This window comes from Coregonus clupeaformis, unplaced genomic scaffold (assembly GCF_020615455.1).
Source record: "Coregonus clupeaformis isolate EN_2021a unplaced genomic scaffold, ASM2061545v1 scaf0002, whole genome shotgun sequence".
Taxonomy (NCBI): Eukaryota; Metazoa; Chordata; class Actinopteri; order Salmoniformes; family Salmonidae; genus Coregonus; species Coregonus clupeaformis.
In genome coordinates this window covers 284,250-302,500 of record NW_025533457.1, presented here as the reverse complement: position 1 = coordinate 302,500, position 18,251 = coordinate 284,250, and the positions used below count along the sequence as shown (strand labels likewise).

Below are 18,251 nucleotides of genomic sequence, written 5' to 3'. Positions count from 1 at the left end.
TTGCTATGAGACTCGAAAATTGAGCTCAGGTGTATCCTGTTTCCATTGATCATCCTTGAGATGTTTCTACAACTTGATTGGAGTCCACCTGTGGTAAATTCAATTGATTGGACATGATTTGGAAAGGCACACACCTGTCTATACTGTATAAGGTCCTACAGTTGGAAGTGCATGTCAGAGCAAAAACCAATCCATGAGGTCTAAGGAATTGTCCGTAGAGCTCCGAGACAGGATTGTGTCGAGGCACAGATCTGGGGAAGGGTTCTCTGGTTTGATGAAACCAAGGATGAACTCTTTGGCCTGAATGGCAAGCGTCACGTCTGGAGGAAACCTGGCACCATCCCTACGGTGAAGCATGGTGGTGGCAGCATCATGCTGTGGGGATATTTTTCAGCGGCAGTGACTGGGAGACTAGTCAGGATCGAGGGAAAGATGAACGGAGCAAAGTACAGAGAGATCCTTGATGAAAACCTGCTCCAGAGCGTTCAGGACCTCAGACTGGGGCGAAGGTTCACCTTCCAACAGGACAACGACCCTAAACACACAGCCAAGACAACGCAGGAGTGGCTTTGGGACAAGTGTCTGAATGTCCTTGAGTGGCCCAGCCAGAGCCCGGTCTTGAACCCGATAGAACATCTATGGAGAGACCTGAAAATAGCTGTGCAGCGATGCTCCCCATACAACCTGACAGAGCTTGAGAGGATCTGCAGAGAAGAATGGAAAAAACTCCCCAAATACGGGTGTGACAAGCTTGTAGCGTCATACCCAAGAAGACTTGAGGCTGTAATCGCTGTCAAAGGTGCTTCAACAAAGTACTGAGTAAAGGGTCTGAATACTGAAAAATGTAAGTTGTTTATTTTTAATACATTTCTAAAAACCTGTTTTTGCTTTGTCCTTATGGGGTATTGTGTGTAGATTGATGAGGGGAAAAATGATTTAATCAATTTTAGAATAAGGCTGTAACGTAACAAAATGTGGGAAAAGTCAAGGGGTCTGAATACTTTCCGAATGCACTGTATACTTGAAGAACAATGCAGATGTAAAGTTTCGTAAAAGAATGACTGTAAAATCTCAATTTATTTTTTTATGTGACTAAGTTTTCCAAAAACGGTTAAATATCTACTCTGAATTAAGATTTGAAGATGTCTGCAGAAAGAAATGGAGTGTCAGCTATGATATGACACCTTGAGTTAAATTTTTTTATTTTATTTTGGTTATTGAACTACAGTAAGTGAAGTGGATTAACACCCGGTAACAGAATGACATCAGAGGTCACTGATCTGTCCTAAACAGACATGCCTAATTATGGATATGTGACATATTGTGATGTATGCTGAATAGGTACACAAAGGATATCATTCTACGCATTGGCTATTCACGGCCGCCAGTTGGGGAACCCTGCCTTAAAGTGATGCTCCAGAATTGTTTTATAATTTCAGCCAGTAGTTTTGAAAGTGGTGCTCAAGAGCCAAAACGGGTCTCCGTTTTTTGTGTACAATGTCATCCGGTTGTGTACTACGTCATCCATTTCGTATGTTTTTGTGCAATTTGTATGATATGTTACAAATCCAATTCGTACAATATGTTACACATTTGTTGTGCTTAAGTTCCCAGACTGCATCTTTTAATTAGTAAAAAATTATATACACAAATATGTTTATATCTAAAAAAAAATATATATATTTTCTCCCCATTTTCGTGATATACAATTGATAGTTACGAGTTTGTCTCACCGCTGCAACTCCCCAACGGGCTCGGGAGAGGCGAAGACCGAGACATGCGTCCCCCGACCCGCCAAGCCGCGCTGCTTCTTAACACACTGCTTGCTTAACCAGGAAGTCAGCCGCACCAATGTGTCGGAGGAAACAGACTGACGACCGAAGTCGACTTTCAGGCCCGCCACAAGGAGACACTAGAGCCAGAGATCGAACCCCAGGCTGTAATGGCGCCACTGCAATGCAGTGTCTTAGACCACAAAAATATAGACTCTTAGCTTTCGTTTTGATATGCTCCAATGAACTTCACATGTTTGGTGCTCATGGGTCTTTTTACATGGAAATTGCCTCCAAGATCTCAAGTCTGGAAAAGTGTGTGATGTGTGTGTGTGTATGTAAGCGTGTACTGTGTGTATGTGCCTGCGTGTGTGTGTACTGTGTGATGTGTGTGTGACGTGTGTGTGTGTATGTGACGTGTGTGTGTATGTAAGCGTGTGACGTGTGTGTGTGTATGTGTGATGTGTGTGTGTGTGTGTGTGTGTGTATGTGACGTGTGTGTGTGTGTGTATGTAAGCGTGTGACGTGTGTGTGTGTATGTGTGATGTGTGTGTGTGTGTGTATGTGACGTGTGTGTGTGTGTGTGTGTATGTGTGACGTGTGCGATGTCGAGCAGCTAAACTGTGCTAAACCACAGATTGAGGTCAGAGTGCTAGAAACCCATCTTGGTAATGAAGCTTCTACGGAGGCGTCTGAAATGGCACCCTATTCCCTATATAGTGCACTACCAGGACCAGGACCCATGGTCAAAAGTAGTGCACTATATAGGGAATAGGATTCTTTTTGGCCTGCATACTACAACTTCACTGATATAGACTTTTTTTGCTTTTCTCTGTAGGTGAACAACGCCTGAGCCTGACGCTCCCCAGAGTGTGTGTGTGTGTGTGTGTGTGTGTGTGTGTGTGTGTGAGTGCAGACACACACACCCTCTCCCTCGTCAGTCTCGGTTATCAGATATTTCTACCCTGCCTGGTCCGGAACCCTGCCAGCCAAGCGGATAATGGCCCTCCTCTCTCTCCAGCTACCCCTCAGAGTGTAGGGAGCCGAGACCACATCACACACACTTCCCTGACAGCTCTGCTTTTGTTGCCGGGGCGTTACGGAACGGGGGAAATGCGGCAGACACACACACACACTCCTCGATTCTCGCTCCTCTGACGCCCAAAGTCTTCTAACACCATCGCTACTGCTAGAGATGGAGGCGGCTTCAGTCCACAAAGCTTCCTGTGTCTGGATTTGGATGAACAGTTGCCAGCATCAGCCCTACTCCCACACCCCTTCCCAGCCCCGGTGCCTCTAGAGGGGCCCATCGACCCAGGATGCAGGGGGGCTCTGGTCCGGCCCAGCCCCAGCCACGATGCCCATCACCCAGGAGAACGCCCTGAGCCACCTCCATCTACTGGAGGACTGGCTCCTGGGGGCCCAGACCAGGTACCAGGACCACTATGGAGACCCAGACCAGCAGTCCACCACCAGCAGAGACCCAGACCAGGACTCGTACCAGGTCTGTTTTTGCATACATGTATGGGTGATGTAATTTCTCATAGCTGACATCAATTACATACTGTACTACAATTGCCTACTATGATTGTTTCTCAAAACTCTCACTGTGGTCCACCCAAGTGTACATATTACTTCAACTACCTCAACTAGCCGGTGCCCCCGCACATTGACTCTGCACCGGTACCCCCCTGTATATATAGCCTCCCTACTGTTATTTTATTTTACTTCTGCTCTTTTTTTCTCAACACTTTTTTGTTGTTGTTTTATTTTACATTTTTATTAAAAATAAATGCACTGTTGGTTAAGGGCTGTAAGTAAGCATTTCACTGGAATGTCTGCACCTGTTGTATTCGGCGCATGTGGCCAATACAATTTGATTTGATTTGATTTGACAAAGTGGTTTTTAAATATGTATTATTATCTATTGTCAGTATTTGTAATATTGTGGAGTGACACTTAAATCCATTGTTGTAACTATAACCGTGTCCCAGGAGTCAGAACACGAGGAGGAAGCCTGCAGCGGAGGTACCAGCCGAGACATGTCTCCATGCCAGGCCGCTGTACGGAAACTGGTGGAGTACATCCAGCTCAACTTCACAGAGGGAGGCGAGATCCAGAGTGCCGCCCTCCGACCCCTGACGCCTAGTGGGGTTGTGGACGCGGAGGTGCGAGCCGTGTGCCTCGCCAAGCGAGAGGGGGACGGAGCAGAGCTGGGACTGAGTTTCGGTAACATCCCTATATTCGGGGACCCGGAGGGGGAGGGGAGGCAGAAGGGAGGGAGGAGGAGGAGGAGGAGGAAGGGGGATCAGGGACCCGTGTTGGACGTGGGGTGTATCTGGGTGACAGAGGTGAGGAAGAGAAGTCCGGTGGCGAGGTGCGGTAGAATCAAACTACGAGACGAGCTGCTGTCACTCAACGGTCAGCTGATGGTGGGCGTCGACGTCACTGGAGCCAGGTAGGAGACTTTTCTGATAATACAGTTTTTCTCGATTGCTAAGACACATTTCTTGAAAGCTGCTCTCCTTTTCTCTTAACTGTGAACACAAAACCCAATTTTCAAGCTACATTCACAAAACCTCAGACTCTTCTTGCAAAACCAAACTTTCACCTCAAAACAGTTCAATCTGTGCTCAAAACTGAACTATGTTGTCAAATCGTGCCCCGAGTCAATCAAAATAAAAAACACTACTGAACAGTCACTAAACACTACGTAGAAAAATAGAAAACACAATGCTCAGGACATGAAGCTGGAGAAATAAATGTTTATTGTTCACTGTAGGCTAAATGCATGTTGCAAAACAAAAAAACCTGTGCATTTAGCACTTGTACAAAAGACAAAACAGAAATATTGTGCATTTACATGTAGCACTTGTAAAAACAAACAGAAATCTTATGCGTTTGCCACTTGTGTACAGTAAGCCCATGTAAAAAGAAAGTACAAAAATATACAAATAAGTGCATTACTCAGCCACAGCATCATGTCTCCGTACTGGGTCAGGCCACAGGACTTCATCCACATCACAGGCCACATTTTGTCTGGCCAGGCAACGGGGAAAAAAAACCCCTGGCATGCCGTATCCAGGCTTGGCATGCCTCCACACCTATGTCACCACAGGCAAGTCCCATGGCTTGCAGGAGATTTACCCTGGTGTAAGGTTGGCGTTCATATACCTTCCACCGCCATGAGGAGAATCATTCCTCAATGGGGTTTAGGAAAGGGGAGTACGGTGGAAGGCAAAGATTGATAAAACCTTGGTTCATATTGTACCACTCTCTAACCTGGAGGGCTCTGTGAAAACTCACATTGTCCCAAACAACAACATAGATGGGATGCTCATCCTGCTGCCCTAACAAAGCATCTCGCATGTGATTGAGGAAAATGAGGAGCTGGTGAGTGTTGTAGGGCCCCAGGTTGGCATGATGGTGGACAACCCCATGATTGCTGATGGCAGCACATAATGTGACATTGCCACCACGCTGCCCAGGAACACCAACAATGGCCCGATGGCCAATCACATTACGGCCTCTCCTTCTCCTTTTGGTGAGATTAAACCCAGCTTCATCCATGTAGATGTATTGATGGGGTCTTTCCATTGCATCCAGTTGAAAAACCCTCTGTAGAAATAGATATAGTTTTGTAAGTGATACGGAAAAAGTGATTTAGGCCACTACAGTAAATCACTACTTAGAGTAATCAACATTGAATGTGTCTGGATATATGCCAACCTGTACATACTGGAATCTTTGCTCTTTGACTCTGTCTGAGTTGCGATCAAAGGGCACTCTGTATAGCTGTTTCATGCGCAGTCTGTTGCGCTTGAGGACACGATCAACAGTAGAGAGGCTGACACTGTTGATACCCTCAAAATGTAAATGGTCCTCAATGATCTTCTGCTGAATTTCGCTCAGTTTAATGGCATTTTTCTTACGGACCATATCAACAATTAGGGTCTCTTGGTGTGGGGAGAACATACCTGTCCTCCCACCCCCATGTGGCAGTCTTTCAATTCTACAAAAAGAGAACATGGAGTTACAAAAAATATACATGGAATACTAGGCCTACAAACAGTTAGACCAACCCTCCATTACAATACTACAGTACATTGGTACAGTGATGTACTGAAACATATATTCACTTACAGTATACTGTGGTACAGTATATAGTATGTCATACAGTAATTGCTGTCAACATTTACATACTGTACTATAATGTCAAAAAAAGGTAATTACCTGTTCTCTTCTCTAAATCTTCGGATTATGGTGGACACAGTGAATCTACTGATGTTTGGTTGTACCCTTTTGTCCAGCCTCCCTCATGCTCATACCATGGACAAGAACATGGTCAATCACAGTAGCTCTGATTTCATCAGATATTACTGTTCTTTGTCTTCACTGACCACCTCGACCACCTCGACCTCCTCTCACACGAACTCTTCCTCTCAGATTTCTATCCATTGTAGGGCCTCACAAACAAGTGCTCTCTGAACTGGCTTACTGTATATGTTCCCTCACATCATTAGCCACAAGTGTGATCAATTTTGAGTTGTTGTGTTCAAGTGGTGATACCTGTGCTCTAATTGTGTTTGACTTTTGTCACATGTGCTCACCATTATGCAGCACGGGTGCATCACAATGAAAATGTGTTGGCAAGTTGTGTCTAAACAGGTGAAAAGTGCTTATGGTTTTGCCAAAAGAGTGATTGATTCAATCAGTGGGTTCAGGCAACTGAGCATTTGGTTCAGACAATAGGGTTTAGTGTTTTAGCAATTGAGAAAAACTGTAATAATAATAATGCATCTTTAATCATCATGAATGTGTGTATGGGCTGCACACTCCCACAGAGGCCCAGGGGTTGTATCAACTCCAACTCTCTTCAGTGAAAGAACCGTAGGTGCTCCCTCTCACACAGTCAGGGGAAGAACAATCCTGGAAGTTGAACTTGGCACGCACAGTTTACCTCCACGTAGTGCCAGTGAGCAGCTAGGGAGCTGTCTAACATGGGCATAGTTTAGAGCAGACGAATGCCCTCAGTCTGTTTGGCCAGACAGACTCTGTGGTTGGTTGGCAGTAGAGAGAGAAGAGAGAGGAGAGAGAGAGAGAGAGAGAGAGAGAGAGAGAGAGAGGGGAGAGAGAGAGAGAGAGAGAGAGAGAGAGAGAGAGAGAGAGAGAGGAGAGGGAGAGAGAGAGAGAGAGAGAGAGAGAGAGAGAGAGAGAGAGAGAGAGAGGGAGAGAGAGGGGAGAGAGAGAGAGAGAGAGAGAGGGGGAGAGGGGGAGAGAGAGAGAGAGAGAGAGAGAGAGAGAGAGAGAGAGAGAGAGAGAGAGAGAGAGAGAGAGAGAGAGAGAGAGAGAGAGAGAGAGAGAGAGAGAGAGGGGCAGGCTCTTGGACACATGACAACCACTGGAGAGAGAGAGGGAGTGAGAGTGAGAAAGAGAGAGAGAGGGAGGAAGGCCAGCCATGGTCGAAGTCACTCCAGTGTGTCTCTGTACTTCTGAACACAAATCTGAGGATATGAGGGGAATATACTGTATAATATGAAATGTTTAGGTCCCGTTATAGTAAAACTTGATAGCAAGTCCAAGGTTCTATGTTCGAGTCAACATTGGCTTGACCATGAAGAGTATAACCATGACAGAAAGATAGATGCTGGAAATAGAAGTTTAATTTCATAAAGCAACTGGACATCTGACTGACCACATCACATTATCATTCCATGTCCTGACTGACCACATCACATTATCATTCCATGTCCTGACTGGCCACAGCACATTATCATTCCATTTCCTGACTGGCCACATCACATTATCATTCCATGTCCTGACGGACCACATCACATTATCATTCCATGTCCTGACTGGCCACAGCACATTATCATTCCATGTCCTGACGGACCACATCACATTATCATTCCATGTCCTGACTGTGTCTGTGTGTGTGTGTGTGTGTGTCTGTGTGTGTGTGTGTCTGTGTGTGTGTGTGTGTGTGTGTGTGTGTGTGTATGTGTGTCTGTGTGTGCGTGCGTGTGTCTGTGTGTCTGTGTCTGTGTGTGTGTGTGTGTCTGTGTATCTGTGCGTGTGTGTGTGTGTGCGTGTGTGTGTGTGTGTGTGTCTGTGTGTGTGTGTGTCTGTGTTTATGGGTGTGTGTGTGTGTGTCTGTGTGTGCGTGTCTGTGTGTGTGTGTGTGTGTCTGTGTGTGTCTGTGTGTGTGTGTGTGTGTGTGTGTGTGTCTGTGTTTATGGGTCTGTGTGTGTGTGTGTCTGTGTGTGTCTGTGTGTGTGTGTCAAGTCAGGCTTAGTTAGAGTGGCATTATGTGACATGGCATCAAAAGGAGGTTGTGTGTGTGTGTGTGTGTGTGTATATGTGTGAATGTGTGTGTGTGTGTATGGGTGTGTGTGTATATGTGTGTGTGTGTATGGGTGTGTGTATGGGTGTGTATGTGTGTGTGTGTGTGTATGTGTGTGTGTGTATGGGTGTGTGTGTATATGTGTGTGTGTATGGGTGTGTATGTGTGTGTGTGTGTATGTGTGTGTGTGTGTGTGTATGGGTGTGTGTGTATATGTGTGTGTGTATGGGTGTGTGTATGGGTGTGTGTATGGGTGTGTACCGCGGGCGGTGACGGCTGGCTGCTCCTCTTCCATGTTGTGACAAACAACGGTATGTTGTTGGGAGGAATCGTCCGCCCTAAGACTCTCAAAACATCAAGAGAGGGAGGGAGGGAGGGGAGAGAGTGGGGGAGGGGAGAGAGTGGGGGAGGGGCAGCACAAAGCCATGGTTTCACCCTCGCTTGGGAAGTGACACGGGTAAAACCTTCAAAACAACTGCAGTCATCGTCTGTGATCAGTAATGATAGAGTAGTAGGGTCGAGATGATATTGGCTTCCTGGGGTTGTACTGTAATCTGCTTACTTCCTCTAGAGCCCTACAGTATTCATACTCATTAGTTGGTCCGGATCCGGGTCGCGAGGTGGATCCGGGTCGCGAGGTGGATCCGGGTCGCGAGGTGGATCCGGGTCGCGAGGTGGATCCGGGTCGCGAGGTGGATCCGGGTCGCGAGGTGGATCCGGGTCGCGAGGTGGATCCGGGTCGCGAGGTGGATCCGGGTCGCAGGGTGGATCCGGGTCGCGAGGTGGATCCGGGTCGCGAGGTGGATCCGGGTCGCGAGGTGGATCCGGGTCGCGAGGTGGATCCGGGTCGCGAGGTGGATCCGGGTCGCGAGGTGGATCCGGGTCGCGAGGTGGATCCGGGTCGCGAGGTGGGGGTGTCCGGACCTTCTCAAATAGTACTTGACTACCCCTGCCCTGCCCTAAAACACTTGTGTTCTAGAAACCTAGATCAGTGATAGAGGCTATAGAGGCTATGCTCTGTGGTGCAGTTTCCCTGGAAACTGGCTGTCTGGAAAAAAAAAGTCTGAACTCATCATGAGGGGCCACAGTGACTCAGGGGTCTGAACTCATCATGAGGAGCCACAGTGACTCGCAGGTCTGAACTCATCATGAGGGGCCGCTGTGACTCGCAGGTCTGAACGCATCATGAGGGGCCACAGTAACTCGCAGGTCTGAAAAATCAAGTTTAGATAGCTAGCCGCTAGGCTAACTTCCTTCCTTCCTTCTCTTCCCATACAGCTGTGTGAGGGAACTGGATGGAAAATAGCTCAGTGGCTTTTCTCCAAGAGGCTCTGGTAGAGTGTTATATGTGTGGTTAGTAGAGAAGGATGGTTTCATGCTCTTTTGGAGGACAGAGATGTAGAAGGAGCAAATATATACTTTCAATAAACTTTCATCAAATTCTTTGCAGGTGAAACTTCAGCCAACCAACCCCCAACCCTCTGCTGCTCTGCTCTGCTCTGTCAGTCTAGGGATAAAAGCCTGTCTGAGAACTAGTACTGTCAGTCTAGGGATAAAAGCCTGTCTGAGAACTAGTACTGTCAGTCTAGGGATAAAAGCCTGTCTGAGAACTAGTACTGTCAGTCTAGGGATAAAAGCCTGTCTGTGAACTAGTACTGTCAGTCTAGGGATAAAAGCCTGTCTGTGAACTAGTACTGTCAGTCTAGGGATAAAAGCCTGTCTGTGAACTAGTACTGGGTGTTTTAACTAGGATCTGTTAGGCTACGTCTGATGTCTCTCCTCTTGGCCCACGCACTGCGGTTTGGTTCTACTAGAGCGAGATCCTGTTGGTCACGTGAATGAGAGAGAGAGAAGTGGAGGGGTGACGGAGGAGGGAGAGAGGGGGGAGCGAGAGAAAGAGATAGAGTGATAAAAAGTAAGGAAGGGAGAGTGTGAAAGACGGACAGAAAGAGAGAAACAAAAAAGTTGGAGAGAGAAAGTTAGAGAGCGAGGGAGATCAGACTTTTCCCCAGGCTGTGAGACTAACTGTACCAGGAGGACTAGGAGGTTGTGAGCTGGCACTTTTCTCACGGACCTGTGAAAAAACACTCCTCTCCTCTTTCCCACAACCAGTAGGAGCTGTAACTCTGCCTGCCCACAAAATGGTGACTTAGCTTCTGTCCCAAATGGCACCCTATTCCCTAGATAGTGCACTAGCCTGGTCAAAAGTAGTGCACTATATAGGGAATAGGGTGCCATTCTCTGGTCAAAAGTAGTGCACTATATAGGGAATAGGGTGCCATTCTCTGGTCAAAAGTAGTGCACTATATAGGGAATAGGGTGCCATTCTCTGGTCAAAAGTAGTGCACTATATAGGGAATAGGGTGCCATTCTCTGGTCAAAAGTAGTGCACTATATAGGGAATAGGGTGCCATTCTCTGGTCTAAAGTAGTGCACTATATAGGGAATAGGGTGCCATTCTCTGGTCTAAAGTAGTGCACTATGTAGGGAATAGGGTGCCATTCTCTGGTCTAAAGTAGTGCACTATATAGGGAATAGGGTGCCATTCTCTGGTCTAAAGTAGTGCACTATATAGGGAATAGGGTGCCATTCGGGGGCGCAGCATTCGCCTTCTGAGGGAAATAATTAGAGACTTGTAAAAAGATACAAGCCAAAGGCTCTCAGATTGAATAATGTTGTTTAATCATCTGTTGAAATGCTTTGCTTTTCTTAGTCATTGTGGTGTGGGGATGACGGGGACCGCAGGCAGATATTCATCTGATCGTTAGTGTGACTGACTCCCAGGGTAAGATGGGCTACGCTGCCAGGGTATAATGGTCTGTCAGTGCCAGCCAGGCGATTGATCAGTGGGTGGTACAGAAATACAAGTGCTGGAATGAGCTATGGGAAGAGAGGGAGGAAAAGGTGTTTATTGGTTTCAGACCTGTGTTCAAATACATGTGGTTTTGAGTATCTGGTATTTTAAACACTTTTTGTGTATATATGAGTATTTTCAAATACACAGTCCAAAACAAGTAATTTTATTTTAGTATTTGAATGATTTTGTAAAATACTATTTTCAAATACCTGTGCTAAATGCATGGGAGTGTATTTGCTGGTTAAGTGTGCCTTGAATTCTAAATAAATCACAGACAGTGTCACCAGCAAAGCACCCCCACACCATCACACCTCCTCCTCCATGCTTAACGGTGGGAACCACACATGCAGAGATCATCTGTTCACCTACTCTGCGTCTCACAAAGACACAGCGGTTGGAACTAAAAATCTCAAATTTGGACTCATCAGACCAAAGGACATATTTCCACCGGTCTAATGTCCATTGCTCATATTTCTTGGCCCAAGCAAGTCTTTTCTTCTTATTGGTGTCCTTTAGTAGTGGTTTCTTTGCAGCAATTCGACCATGAAGGCCTGATTCACGCAGTCTCCTCTGAACATTTGATGTTGAGATGTGTCTGTTACTTGAACTCTGTGAAGCATTTATTTGGGCTGCAATCTGAGGTGCAGTTAACTGCCGATTTCTGAGGCTGGTAACTCTAATGAACTTATCCTCTGCAGCAGAGGTAACTCTGGGTCTTCCATTCCTGTGGAGGTCCTCATGAGAGCCAGTTTCATCATAGTGCTTGATGGTTTTTGCGACTGTACTTAAAGAAACGTTCAATGTTCTTGACATTTTCCGGATTGACTGACCTTCATGTCTTAAAGTAACGATGGACTGTCGTTTCTCTTTGCGTATTTGAGCTGTTCTTGCCATAATATGGACTTTGTCTTTTACCAAATAGGGCTATCTTCTGTATACCCCCCCTCCCTTGTCACAACACAACGGATTGGCTCAAACGCATTAAGAAGGAAAGAAATTCCACAAATTAACTTTTAAGAAGGCACACCTGTTAATTGAAATGCATTCCAGGTGACTACCTCATGAAGCTGGTTGAGAGAATGCCAAGAGTGTGCAAAGCTGTCATCAAGGCAAAGGGTGGCTACTTTGAAGAATCACAAATATAAAATATATTTTGATTTGTTTAACACTTTTTTGGTTACTACATGATTCCATATGTGTTATTTCATAGTTTTGATGTCTTCACAATTATTCTACAATGTAGAAAATAGTAAAAATAAAGAAAAACCCTGGAATGAGTAGGTGTCCAAACTTTTGACTGGTACTGTATATACAAATAGGACCAAACACACATCACAACAAGAGAGACACCACAACACTACATAAAGAGAGACGCCACAACACTACATAAAGAGAGACACCACAACACTACATAAAGAGAGACACCACAACACTACATAAAGAGAGACACCACAACACTTCATAAAGAGAGACGCCACAACACTACATAAAGAGAGACGCCACAACACTACATAAAGAGAGACACCACAACACTACATAAAGAGAGACACCACAACACTACATAAAGAGAGACGCCACAACACTACATAAAGAGAGACCTAAGAACTACATCACAGCATGGCAACACCACATGAAAACAACATGGCAGCAACACAACATGGTAGCAACACAAGACATGGTATAAACATTATTGGGCACAGACAACAGCACAAAGGGCAAGAAGGTAGAGACAACAATACATAACGCGAAGCAGCCACAACTGGCAGTAAGAGTGTCCATGATTGAGTCTTTGAATGAAGAGATGGAGATAAAACTGTCCAGTTTGAGTGTTTTTTTGCAGCTCGTTCCAGTCGCTAGCTGCAGCGAACTGAAAAGAGGAGCGACCCAGGGATGTGTGTGCTTTGGGGACCTTTAACAGAATGTGACTGGCAGAACGGGTGTTGTATGTGGAGGATGAGGGCTGCAGTAGGTATCTCAGATAGGGGGGAGTGAGGCCTAAGAGGGTTTTATAAATAAGCATCACCCAAATCAAATCAAATCCAATTTTATTTGTCACATACACGTGTTTAGCAGATGTTATAGCGGGTGAAGCGAAATGTTACAGCTCTGACAGTGCAGTAATATCTAACAAGTACTATCTAACAATTTCACAACATATACCCAATACACACAACATTAGTAAGGAATGGGATTTAAGAATATATACATATATGGACAAGCAATGACAGAGCGGCATGGACTAAGATACAGTAGAATAGTATAGAATACAGTATATACATATGAGATGAGTAGTGCAAGATATGTAAACATTATTAAAGTGACTAGTGTTCCATTTCTTAAAGTGGCCAGTGATTTCAATAGGCAGCAGCAGCAGCCTCTAATGTGCTAGTGATGGCGTTTGTTTTATAATGTAAAAAAATAATACATAAAAAAACAAAATACTGCAATAAGAGCTAGTCGCGAGGACACCATCTTCGTCGGCGCTAGGTTGATTAGTCCCAGTGGGTCTTGCGACGGGTATACAGAGATGACCCGTTTACAGAGGAGTATAGAGTGCAGTGATGTGTCCTATAAGGAGCATTGGTGGCAAATCTGATGGCCGAATGGTAAAGAACATCTAGCCACTCGAGACCACCCTTACCTGCCGATCTATAAATTACGTCTCTGTTATCTATCATGGGTAGGATGGTCATCTGAATCAGCGTTAGTTTGGCAGCTGGAGTGAAAGAGGAGAGAATACGAAAGAGGAAACCAAGTCTAGATTTAACCTTAGCCTGCAGCTTTGATATGTGCTGAGAGAAGGACAGTGTACCGTCTAGCCGTACTCCCAAGGACTTGGATGAGGTGACTACCTCAAGCTCTAAACCCTCAGAGGTAGTAATCACACCGGTGGGGAGAGGGGCATTCTTCTTACCAAACCACATGACCTTTGTTTTGGAGGTGTTCAGAACAAGGTTAAGGGCAGAGAAAGCTTGTTGGACACTAAGAAAGCTTTGTTGTAGAGCGTTTAATACTAAATCCGGGGAGGGTCCAGCTGAGTATAAGACTGTATCATCTGCATATAAATGGATGAGAGAGCTTCCTACTGCCTGAGCTATGTTGTTGATGTAAATTGAGAAGAGTGTGGGGCCTAGGATCAAGCCTTGGGGTACTCCCTTGGTGACAGGCAGTGGCTGAGACAGCAGATGTTCTGACTTTACACACTGCACTCTTTGAGAGAGGTAGTTAGCAAACCAGGCCAAAGACCCCCTCAGAGACACCAATACTCCTTAGCCGGCCCACAAGAATGGAATGGTCTACCGTATCAAAAGCTTAATAAAAATAGCAGCACAACATTGCTTAGAATCAAGGGCAGTGGTGACATCATTTAGGACCTTTAAGGTTGCAGTGACACATCCATAACCTGAGCAGAAACCAGATTGCATACCAGAGAGAATACTATAGACATCAAGAAAGCCAGTCAGTTGATTATTGACAAGTTTTTCCAACACTTTTGATAAACAGGGCAAGATAGAAATTGGCCTATAACAGTTAGCTTGATCTCCAACTTTAAATAAAGGACGCACCGTGGCTGCCTTCCAAGCAATGGGAACCTCCCCAGAGAGGAGAGACAGGTTAAAGGTCAGAGACAGGCTTGGCGATGATGAGGGGCTGCAACCTTAAAGAAGAGAGGAGCTAAACCATCTGACCCAGAAGTTTAAGGAGCTCCTTTAGCACCTCAGACTCAGTGACCGTCTGCAGAGAGAAGCTGTGTAACGGGGCAGGGGGGAAAGAGGGAGGAGCATCGGGGATAGTCGCATTAGAAGGGCTGGGAGATGAGGAAATGTTGGACGGGCAAGGAGACATGGCTGAGTCAAATAGGAATCCTGACTTAATGAAGTGGTGATTTTAAAGAGCTCAGCCATGTGCTCCTTGTCAGTAACAACCACATCATCAACATTAAGGGACATGGGCAGCTGTGAGGAGGAGGGTTTATTCTCCAGGTCTTTCACCGTTTTCCAGAACTTCTTGGGGTTCGACCCACAGAGAGAGAACTGCTCCTTAAAGTAACTAGCTTTAGCCTTCCGGAAAGCCTGAGTGCCCTTATTTATATTGCCTGAACGAGAGCCAGTCAGCCTGAGTAAGCGTGTGCCAAGCCTTTCGCCAAATGGAATTCTTGAGGTGGAGTAACTCTGCCAGATCACAGTCGAACCAGGGGCTGAACCTGTTTTTAATTCTCATTTTTCTTTATGGGGGCGTGTTTGTTAACAATACCACTGAAAATATCAAAAGAGAAGATCCAAGCATCTTCGAACATCAAGCTGATTCTATACCAATTTATAGAGGCCAGGTCATGAAGGAAGGCTTGCTCATTAAAGTTTTTTAGTAAGTGTCTATGACAAATCAGGACAGGTCGTTTCACTGAGTAGCCATTACGAACACAGGCTGTAAAACAGTGATCACTAAGGTCATTACAGAAAACACCAGACTGATACCTATCAGGATTATTTGTGAGGATAACGTGAAGGAGAGTAGCCTTTTCTGGGTGGTGGAGTCATACCTTGTGGGATTGGTAATAATCTGAGAAAGATTTAGGGAGTCCCATTGCTTTAGGACTTGGTCAGGTGGTTTAAGCATGTCCCAGTTTAGGTCACCTAGCAGGACAAATTCAGACTTAGTGTAAGGGGCCAGGAGAGAGCTTAGGGTAGGTAGGGTACAGGCCGGTGCTGATGGTGGAGGGTAGATCAGTTTTAATATTGCAGATAGATTGTAACTTCCATCAATGTAATTGTCTGCATCACTTCCAATCCCCCATATGTTTTTCTTTCTTGCAAATATATATATATATATATATACATACATACATACATGTGGTCCTCTGTAGCTCAGCTGGTAGAGCATGGCGCTTGTAACGCCAAGGTAGTGGGTTTGATCCCCGGGACCACCCATGCACAAAAATGTGTGCACGCATGACTAAGTCGTTTTGGATAAAAGTGTCTGCTAAATGGCATATTATATTATATACATACTGTGATGTCACGAGAGGCTGTGTCCTGGAGGGACGTTACATCCCCCTGAGATGGCTGCAAACCCAGACAGCTATGGCTCCATCTGCTGGTATGGTCGGGAACTCCAACCCTCTATGGCCAATCTTCCCACGCAGCTGAAACAAATGAGGAGCTGATGAGCTGAAGGTTTGTTGAAGGGAAGAGACACGGTCTCCAAGCTGGGCTCTCTGGAGGACAAGAGTGCTGCACGTCCACTTCCATGAGGAATATAAGGATTTGGAGATACTTACCTTTGGGAAATACTCACCTTTGGATATATGCACCTGTGGAAATACGTGTGGGACATTTGGAAGGACGTTTTGCTGGGTTGGCTACTAGCTGCAACGTGGAATACAGTAAGACTGGGGAAAAGTTATTTGAGCGAGGGAGAGTTATGATTTTGGATGTGGAAGAGACATCCCTGAACTGTTAACCCTTAAAGAGCCACCAGAGAACAGAATTGTGTTATACTTTCGTTAGTTTCCCAAGACCTTTAATAAAATCCTTGTTTTGGTTGAACCTGGTCTCCTTGCACTACTTGAGCAATCCCGCTGAAAGCTGTGTAGCCTCTCGTGACATCACAGATGGTGGAGAATACGGGCACGCTCAAGCGTTAATAGTGCATGTCAGAGGAGGATACCGAAGGTTTGATCACCCAGTTTTCCAAGTTGGCCGTAGGCTCCCCGCCGACTGAAATGGAGGACATATTGAAAGCCCTTGTTGCTGGCCAGCAAGCCCAGATGCAAGCAAACGTGGCTCTCTTGGAGGAGCAAAAGAAAGCCAACCTTCTGAAGGCAGAGGAATTGCAGTTGCAGAGACAGAGGGTGGTCCAAAATACCCGCCCAATAAAGGCAAGTGACTTTATATCTAAGATGGGAGCTACCGATGACATTGAGGCATACCTGCATGCATTTGAGGCCACGGCCACTAGGGAAGCCTGGCCCAAGCAACAGTGGGTTGGTCTGTTAGCCCCCTTTCTAACCGGGGAATCGCTGAATGCTGTCCGGGACCTGGGCCCTGACCAGGTTACTGACTATGATGCCCTGAAGTCTGAGATCCTCAGCAGATATGGACTCACAAAGTTTGGTATGGCCCAGCGCTTTCACAGCTGGACCTTCCAACCAGACCAACCTCCTCGGGCGCAGATGCATGAACTTGTCCGAATCGCAAGGAAATGGCTGGATCCGCAGAGGAATACAGCAGCGGCGGTGGTGGAGGCCGTTGTGGTGGATCGTTACCTACGCGCCCTGCCTTATGAGGCAAAACGGTTCATCAGTCAACAGGCCTTGACCACGGCTGATCTGACCGAGGAAGCTGTGGAAAAGTACCAGGCCACAGCGGAGATGCTGAATGCTTCCCGAAAAAGACCCCAGGAGGGCGGCCCCACCACAAATGGGAAGAACCCGTCCAAAGGACCCCAAGGTCTCGAACCCAGCCACGTCAGGACTTATCCCGGCTCCAGGGGGAGCCAGAAACCAGACGGGTCCAAGAAGAGTACACCAGGAGGGGGAAACTCGACAGTGTTACCGGTGTGGGGAGATGGGACATATCTCCTGGCAGTGTGGGAAACCAGCCGATGAACCTATGCCCACTGCGGAGTCCTCCAGCTCAGCACCCACACACCGTTTTGCCTCGCTCTTGGGAGTCGTAGATGGCGGCCCAGATCGACCCCCCCACCTGCCCGGTAACTGTGAATCACCATGATGTGGAGGCCTTACTGGATTCTGGTAGCCGGGCCACCCTGGTGCGTAAGGATTTGGTGGGCCCAACGTGTCTGACCCCGGGGAAAGTCCTCCCAGTTTCCTGTGTCCATGGGGACACCAGAGAATACCCCATTACTGAACTTACAATGACCAGCACACGGGGAACCATACACACGACGGCGGGGGTGGTTGATTCCCTCCCCGTCCCTGTCCTAATTGGACGAGACTGCCCAGCCTTTTACCCACTCTGGAGAGAGTCTCAGGAGAGGATAACCCGAGTACCTCGGAAACGGAGAGGCAAGACTCATCCTGGGAAGGCTCCGTGCAATCCTCCGAGTTACTCACTCCCGCCCGGGCTCTGATAGGGATGGCAGGTGCCCAGACCGACACAGAGACGGAGCTACAGAATCTGGACAAAGAACTGTCTGGTCTGAAGGGGACCGCTGAGAGGTATCGTTTGTTAAAGCAACAGTTAGACATGAAGACAGAAGAGTTAGATATCCTCCAGGCTAAACTCCAACAGAGCTCCTTCCCTAAGCAACAGGAGGA

At 46.5% G+C, this 18,251-nt stretch overlaps 1 protein-coding gene across 1 annotated transcript in view; it reads left to right on the top strand.

Moving 5' to 3' along the window:
* The window catches only part of LOC121587209 (PDZ domain-containing protein 2), a 246,977-nt gene that overhangs the window by 53,193 nt on the left and 175,533 nt on the right, over nucleotides 1-18,251 (top strand). The window contains exons 2-3 of the mRNA XM_045212254.1: nucleotides 2,611-3,276; nucleotides 3,767-4,230. Coding sequence (XP_045068189.1) covers nucleotides 3,130-3,276; nucleotides 3,767-4,230 — 611 coding nt within the window. The 5' untranslated portion in view covers nucleotides 2,611-3,129. The remainder of the gene's footprint in view (nucleotides 1-2,610; nucleotides 3,277-3,766; nucleotides 4,231-18,251) is intronic.